At 58.7% G+C, this 7246-nt stretch overlaps 1 protein-coding gene and 1 non-coding gene across 6 annotated transcripts in view; one reads left to right on the top strand and one right to left on the bottom strand.

Moving 5' to 3' along the window:
* Positions 1-271: 271 nt before the first annotated feature.
* On the bottom strand, positions 272-343 carry TRNAG-UCC (transfer RNA glycine (anticodon UCC)). Its single transcript has one exon. It is a non-coding gene; the product is annotated as a tRNA-Gly (tRNA).
* Positions 344-605: 262 nt separating this feature from the next.
* Positions 606-7246, top strand: part of DPP9 (dipeptidyl peptidase 9) — a 34886-nt gene continuing 28245 nt past the window's right edge. The window contains exons 1-3 of one of the 5 annotated variants that reach the window (XM_039878413.1): positions 606-758; positions 1696-1751; positions 3986-4076. In XM_039878413.1, coding sequence (XP_039734347.1) covers positions 4021-4076 — 56 coding nt within the window. In that variant the 5' untranslated portion in view covers positions 606-758; positions 1696-1751; positions 3986-4020. Of the gene's footprint in view, positions 759-1688; positions 1752-3985; positions 4077-4359; positions 5704-7246 lie in introns of those variants that run through there. The other 4 variants (XM_039878416.1, XM_039878415.1, XM_039878414.1 and 1 more) reach the window with 4 other exon arrangements.

Raw genomic sequence — 7246 nt, 5'->3', positions numbered from 1 at the left:
GGAACTACAAAGTAACAAGTTTTGTAATATCATCTCTGTCTGGAGATCTCAGGGGCTGACCTTCGCCAGTGTCCGTAGTAGGGGTTATCACGTTCGCCTTACACGCGAAAGGTCCCCGTTTCGATCGCGGCTGGGAGGGAACACGCTTGTCCGTTTTTCCTTACAACAGAATTTTAAACTTTGCTTCCAAGTAACAAAAAATTCTAGTTCATGGATTTTACTAGAAAATTTTAAAGAAGCCCCAGTGGGAGAAAAAGTTTCGGAACCAGGTTGCGTTGGCCGGGAATCGAACCCGGGTCAACTGCTTGGAAGGCAGCTATGCTAACCACTATACCACCAACGCCCGGCGTACAAACCGCCCTCCAGATACCTTTAGTAGAAAAGCCATTTAATTGGTTGGACTATCCCATCCCACCGTGGGGGTGTCTACCCCTTGCATCGCCCCCGCGCACCGGAAGACGCCGTCCCTGGGACGTTCCACGTCGCGGTCCGCGAGGGCCCTGCCTACACGTCTCCCCCCAGCGCCGAGGTAGCTTTGGTGCCGGCCGGACGGTGGCCAATCCCAGGCCGCCGCCTGGGCCGCTCGACTTCCGGGTCAAAGGGGCCTGAGCTGCCTGGTGTCCGCCGCCTCCGCGGTCCCCCGCGCCCGCCACTTCCGGGGCTGCAGTCCCGGGCATGGAGCCGCGAACCTGAGGCGCCTCCGGCCCCGGGACGCCTTGCCCAGCCCGGCCGCCGCCCCGCGCCCGCCCCGAGCCCCGGTGAGCAGCGCCCGTGCGCCCGGTCGGCCCCGCCTCAGCCTCGACCCTGGACCCGCCATTGACAGGCCGTGCCGGTGCCCTCCTCCCCTGCCTCCCCGCACCCCGGCCCCGCCATTGACCGGACTCCCGGTCCTTCCAGTTCTTTCCTCGGCTTCCCCTCCTCACTCGTTCTCCCCGCCTGCCCCCTCCTCTGCCCGGGCCACGTCTCAGCCTCTCTCCGGCCAGACCTCGCCTCCCATCCCGTCGCTGCCCGAGCCATCTGGCTCTGGCCCCCTTCCGGGGTGGCTGCGCCCCAGACGCCCTTCTTTCTCTGCGGGCTCCGTGGGTCCCCACTTTCTCTCCCTCCCCATACAAACACATGCTCCCTCTATGAGATTAGACGCCGTCTCCCTGAGCTGCTTCCTGCCTCCTCTCCTGCGCTTGGCCTCCCCGCACCCACATCCCCACAAGGTCCAGCCCCTTTTCTCACATTCCCCCAACCCGCCCCCAGGCCCGTCCAGCCGCCCACCTCCCCACACGGTTTCAGACCAGCCTCGACACTTCCCCATCCATGGTGCCGCCGAGCCATCGGAAGCAGCCTGTCCCCGCTACCCCTGTCAACCCTCCCATCCCCCACCGTGAGGAAGTCGCTTGCCTCAGCGACAAGAACGAACCTGCTTTCGAGGAGTTGGGACTAAAGCCCAGACTTGCACTGTGGTCACCAATCCCTGTCGTCCCTGGCCGAGCCCTGGGGGAACTGGGCTGCGTGGGAGAACTTTTCTCTTAGCAGCGGTTCAGGGCATGCAGACCGCAGCTCAGGGCTGTGAGGTGCGGCCAGAATCAGTCCAGGTAGAGAGAATCAGGCCCGAGCATCAGGACTGCCCAGTGGAAGGAGAGCGAGTGGTTAGCCAGTCTCTCCATGAACCCGCCTCATTCATAACACATTTACTCTGTCAAGGTCTGTGTCCCATGCCTGCAGCCGGAATGGAGGCTTTCTGGACCCTTTAGAAAAAGGTCAGTTGTGTTGGGGTGGGCGGCCAGGAAGGCTGGGTTGTGGGCTGGTGGGATTCATTCGCCTGCTCCAGGATACAGAAGTCGGCAGGAAGTGATTTTCCACAACCCTCCGGTCACTGCCTGCTGGAACAGTTGTCCGGGACCCAGGCCAGTGGCCGCAGCTTTGTGTGCTCTTGCTGGAGACTTCTGTTTATCCAGCATCGACCGCCAGCTGCCCCCATGAGAACCCCTTGAAAGACTGGGGGAGAAAAAGGGGAGGGCGCTGGTTCCAGCTAGATTTGGCAGAGGCATGGCTGCACCCTCCCACACCTGACACAGCGCCTGGCCTTCTGTCAGCGAATGGTGTGCATTCGGGCTCTGAAACGGACTTTATTCCGGTCCTCGTCCAATTCATTCTCCACCTGCTGTGATTTTAAGTAACTTTGTTTAGTTGACGGTGTTAGCTGTCATGTAGTTTCTGTCATGTCAGGTGCTGTACCTGTGCCATCTCATGTAACCCTCACTGTAGTCCTACTGCAGTCCCATTTTATGTTTGAAGAAATTGAGGTTAAGTGGTTTCCCTAAGGTCACACAGCCCAGAGTGGCAGAGTCAGGATTTGAACCCAGATCTCTCTGACATCAGAGCCCACTCTTCACTGCACCGAGAGTGAAACTAGTGGTTCTTTATGGTGACATGTTGCTTCTCCTCTTCCGTATGATCTCTGTCTTACTTTCTTTTTCTTTAAATTTTAAGCATCCGGGCACCTTCCTGGGACCTAGCTCATTGAGAAAGTGGTTGGGTGCTAACCAAATCAGGGGTCCTTTTGTCTTTAGATAGCGTTCAAATGAGGGCAGTGACTCGTTCAACCTAGAATATTTATTGAGTGCTTCCTGTGTGCCATGCATGGCACTGGACTTGGGGTACCGCAGGAATAGGACAGATGTGGGCCTGCCCTCACGCAGCTGCCTCCCAGTGAGGAGTGCCCAGAGCGGGGGTTCTGAGCTTCTGAACTAGTGATATCCGGGGCCAGGTCATTCTTTGTGAGGAGTGGAAGGGGGCCATCCTGTGCGTTGTGGGATTGTGTCTCCACCAATCAGATTGCTAGTAACATGCCTTCCAGTCGTGACAACCCAAAATGTTCCCTGACGGGGGAAGAATTGGCCCTGGTTGGGCCCCCCTGGGTTAGGGGAGTCTCTGACTCCCCAGGAGACACTGTGTTCTGTAATCATTAGTCTGCTGAGGTCCTAGGATGCTGCATATATTTAAAGACATGAACTGAGTCGGGGTGCGGGGAGAGGAGGTGACTCAGATGCTGGAGGTCTTTTTGGTTTACACGTCTGCCCATTGGGGATTTATTCTGGTACACAGTGTAAGCCTGAGGATCTAACTCAATTTTTTTCCCCAAGTAATGAACGCGGAGTTTCTTCCCCTTGGTACTGCTGACATCAGGGCCAGGTCACTCTCCGCTGGGGGGCGTCCTGGGCACCGTGGAACGTTGAGCAGCATCCCTGATCTCTACCCACTAGCACCTTCCCCCATTCCCATCAGTGGTGATAGCGAAAAATGTCTGCAGATGTGACCAAGGGTCCCCTGGGGGCAGGGTCACCCCCCACTGAGAACCACCATCCTGGAGTGGGTGCTCTGCAGAAGTACCAGATACTGTGGTGGGGTGACGTGGTAGCACCTTTGGATTGGGTGCCAGGAAAGACCTCTGAAGAGGTGATACTGGGACCTGAAGGATAAGAGGGAACAGGTCACGCAAAAAGCAGGGAAAGGGTGTCCTAGGCAGAGGCACTGGCGAGTGCAGAGGCCCGGACGTGGGAATGAGTGGTGCGTTTAGGGGAGAGTCAGGCCAGTGTACTGGAGATCATGGTCAAGGGCAGGGGAGCAGGCGAGGTTCGGAAGGCCGTCAGGGAGCAGCCTTGATGGGGAATCCGGGTCAATTCCGCTTCTGGCAAGTGTCTGTGGGTGGCATCCTTGGAGTCATTCGATACGCCCATCTTCTCAGGGCTTCTCAGCTTGGGAGAACGGCCTGGCACAAGGATGCTGGTATCTGGCAAATGCCGGGCACCCTCTCACATTTCAGGGCAGGGCCTGAACCATCTGCCTCATCAGAACGCCCTTGGCATTGGGTATTCCCTGGAGACATGGAGGGCTGCCTGGGGAAGTGGGAGGGGCGAGGACGGGGAAAGGCTTACACCCCCGGACTGCCTGCCTGTGGGGAGTTGCAGCCCTGTGGTCTCTCCCCTCCCAGGCTCCCCCACCCTCCTGAGGTCTGCTGAGTGGTTAATGCGGACGGTTAAGAAGCTACGCCTGGACAACTCGAACGCAGGAAGTTGGAGGAGGTAAGGGGCGCGGCCTCAGGAACCCCGAATGCCGGGGGCGTTGCACAGTCTTGGGTCTGGGAAGATGCCTTTCCTCCCCCTCTCCCTACACTTCTACATTTCCCCAAGGCGAAGTTTTGGCTCGTGTGTGTGAGGAGGCAGCGTGGACTAGGGCAGCGTGTCTCAGCCCCGGCATGGCTGACTTCGGGGCCAGATCAGTCTCTCTGGGGTGTTGAACAGCATCCCCGGCCTCCACCCACTCAAAGCCAGGAGCAACCCCTTCCCCGCCCCCCCGTCCTGACCACCACACGTGGCCCCAGACAATGGGGGAAAGGATCAGCCCCATTTAAGAACTGCTGGCCTAGAGATTAGGGTGTGGGTTTTGAGTCCAAAAGACATGGGCTCCCCTCCCCTTCCTCATGGGGTGACTTTGATCAGGCCCTTTCACTTCTCTGAGGCCACTTTTCAGTCCTCCAAAGAGGGCTGACCCCGGAACGCACCTCGCAGTGTGGCGGTGAGGGTTAAGGGCGGTTACGCACATGGGGTTCCGGGCATTTGGTAAGTCCCGGGGCTGGGGCCCGGCACGAGGTGGAGAGACCGTAGAAATTCCTCGACCAAGTTGACATCAGTTGATGTCAGTATCAGTTTTCTAATACTCCAGGCTCATTTGCTTTTATCAAGTGCAAGTGACTGGGGAGGCAGGAAGGGAATCGAAGATGGTTCTAGAATACAGGTGCACCTTTAAGCGTGGTGACTCGGCGACTCGTTCTCCAGACGCGGGCTCTGAAAATGGGCAGTTTCCTGAGGGGTGAATGCGGCAGGGCTCAGCCAGTGACGGGGACCCGCGCCTCCCCTCTCATGTGCCTTAGGTCCTGCGTGGCCTCGGGCTGAGCTGCCAGCTGGCTCAAAGGGCGGATTGTGAAAGCTGGGGGCCCTGGCGGTGCCGCGAGCAGCACCAGAGCAGACAGAGGGTGGCCTACTGTTTCCTGGGAACCCCTGGGGCGCAGTGAGTGTCCCGAGGGCCAGTGCTTCTGGAGCGTGGACCCCCCTCACCTCCCTCTTCCTGCCTCATCGCTCTGGTCAGCCTCTCAGACCCGCAGCCAGCGCTGAGAATCCAGTTCCTTCTTGTCTTCTGCCCGCTTCCCTGGTCACAGGGGGCGGTGGCCCCAGCTCTTGGAGCACCAGCTTAGACAGCGATCATAGAACTACTGGGCCTTGAAAGTGGCTGAACTGGGAGGTCCTGTGCTGTTTGCTGTGGCGTCACAGGCTGTGAGGTGCCCTACCAATTGTCAGAAGGAAAGTGTAGGTGGACGTGGCCTAAGTGGCTTGCAATCCGATTTCATTTCCCAGCTGTGTAAACTCTCGACTGGAGAAGCCCAGCACAGGCTGGCGCTGGACGGGAGGCTGGCGCAGGCTCGTCTCGTCAGGGTCCCATGCCGTCCACCTGTTCCTTTCCCCCCAGTGCTTTGCCTTCGGGGAGCAGAGGGGCAGCAGAGGGCCAGGCCACAGCACCGAGCCTTCGCCTGTCTGGGAGCCCAGGCTGCCTGGCTGCATCTAGGAGATTCCTAGGCGCTTTCTCGATGTTTCGTTTCATCTCTCGTCTCCTGGATTGCATTCTTGCTCCTTGGGCTCTCTGCAGTGATTGGAGGCAAGATCATTTTATCACTCTTTGCTGTGGAAATAAGCCACGTGATTCTGTGGGTGCTTCTTCCAGGCGCTGTGCTTCTGGGGTCTCCTTCGTGGGCCTTGGATGTCACCATCTGTTGCTCTGCTGTGAGCAAGGCCTGAATTGTGGTCGTGGAGTTTCGGGGGGATTAGGCGGTGAGGCGTTTCTCTGGCTCGGCTCTTTGGGCTTGTCGCTGGGGCCGTGTAGGTTCTGGGGCGCTCGGCCGGCCCCGTCCTGGCTCCCGTTTGACACCCCTCAGTGAGTCTCCAGCCCTCTCTGGGTTTAGTTTATTCGACCCGAGGGCTCAGAAGGCACTGTTGGCCTGCGGTCTGTCTTCAGGGCCACTGTAGGAGGATCTTAAGTGACTGTGTTTCTGATTGGGGACAGCACGTCAGCTTGACGTGCCCTAAGCTCTGTTGGGGTCACTTGGGACCGAGCAAGGGGAGGCACTCGTCTTCCGATCTGTTAGAGAGCTGAGCGAGGAAGGGAACTCGGAGAATCAGCCCGCCGTGATGCCCACAAGCCACGGGCACGCTTCCTGCATCTCTCCCCACGCCTCTTGAAGCGAGCAGGGGTCCTCTGTCTTTTAGCAGTCACTCTGTGGCGTTTCCTGTTGGCAGGGGCCAAAGACTTCTGGGAATTGGAGGGCACCTGACTGAAGGGGGCACGGCTCTGCCTGCTACTTCTCTGAAGCCCTTGGCCTGTGTGGGCACAGCACTGGCTTCAAGTCCACTTCTGACAGGTGAACGTGGACTTGGGCTTACAAAGCCGCTAATCCCGGAGCACGCGGTCCGGTGTCCAGCAAGGCCCTCGGCCGTTCGGCGCCTGTGGAGGAACGCGGGGCTGGCCTACTCACTTTGTCCTCACGAGACGGCCTTTGCTCTTCTGCAACTAGGCCACCACGGCTGTGTTTAGATTTCCCTAAAACAAATATTTGCCTGGCCAGCCCCGCTTGGTAGAGAAGTGAGCTCAGCAGCAAGGGCGGGAGGCTTCGCAGGGCTGTGGCTTCTCCCGGAGTGGGTGGGAGGTGCGTGCGTCCATCCTCTCACCTGGAGGTCCCACGTTCCCAGCGAGTACCTGCTGCTTCTTTGAGCCCCCACTCTGCGGCAAGCGGACGGCACAGGTGACGGGATTTGGCAGTTCTCTGTGCTCAGGCTTCTGCACATGGCTCTCTGTGGAATGCCCACTATGCCAGGGGCACACGAGGTTCTGGGGACACAGCCATGAACAGGACAGACACGGGGGGAGACAGGCGACCGACAGACAGCGTTGTGACGAATGCTGTGAGGGCGGGGCAACCAGGTGGCAGGTGAAGGATCGCCCGAGAGACCCACCTTGGTATGGATGGTTGTAGACGGTTTCCGAGGGCTTGACAGATATGTAAGCAGAGATCTGATTTGAAGTTAGTCAACGAAAGAAAGCGAAAAAATATTCCGGGCAGACGGGACAGCATGAGCAAAGGCCCTGGGGTGGGAAGGAGTCTTGCCTGTTCGAGGAGCCGAGAGAAGGCCGGTTTGCCTGAGCC

This window comes from Pteropus medius, unplaced genomic scaffold (assembly GCF_902729225.1).
Source record: "Pteropus medius unplaced genomic scaffold, Ma_sr-lr_union100, whole genome shotgun sequence".
Lineage (NCBI taxonomy): Eukaryota > Metazoa > Chordata > Mammalia > Chiroptera > Pteropodidae > Pteropus > Pteropus medius.
This window is presented reverse-complemented; position numbering and strand designations above follow the sequence as displayed.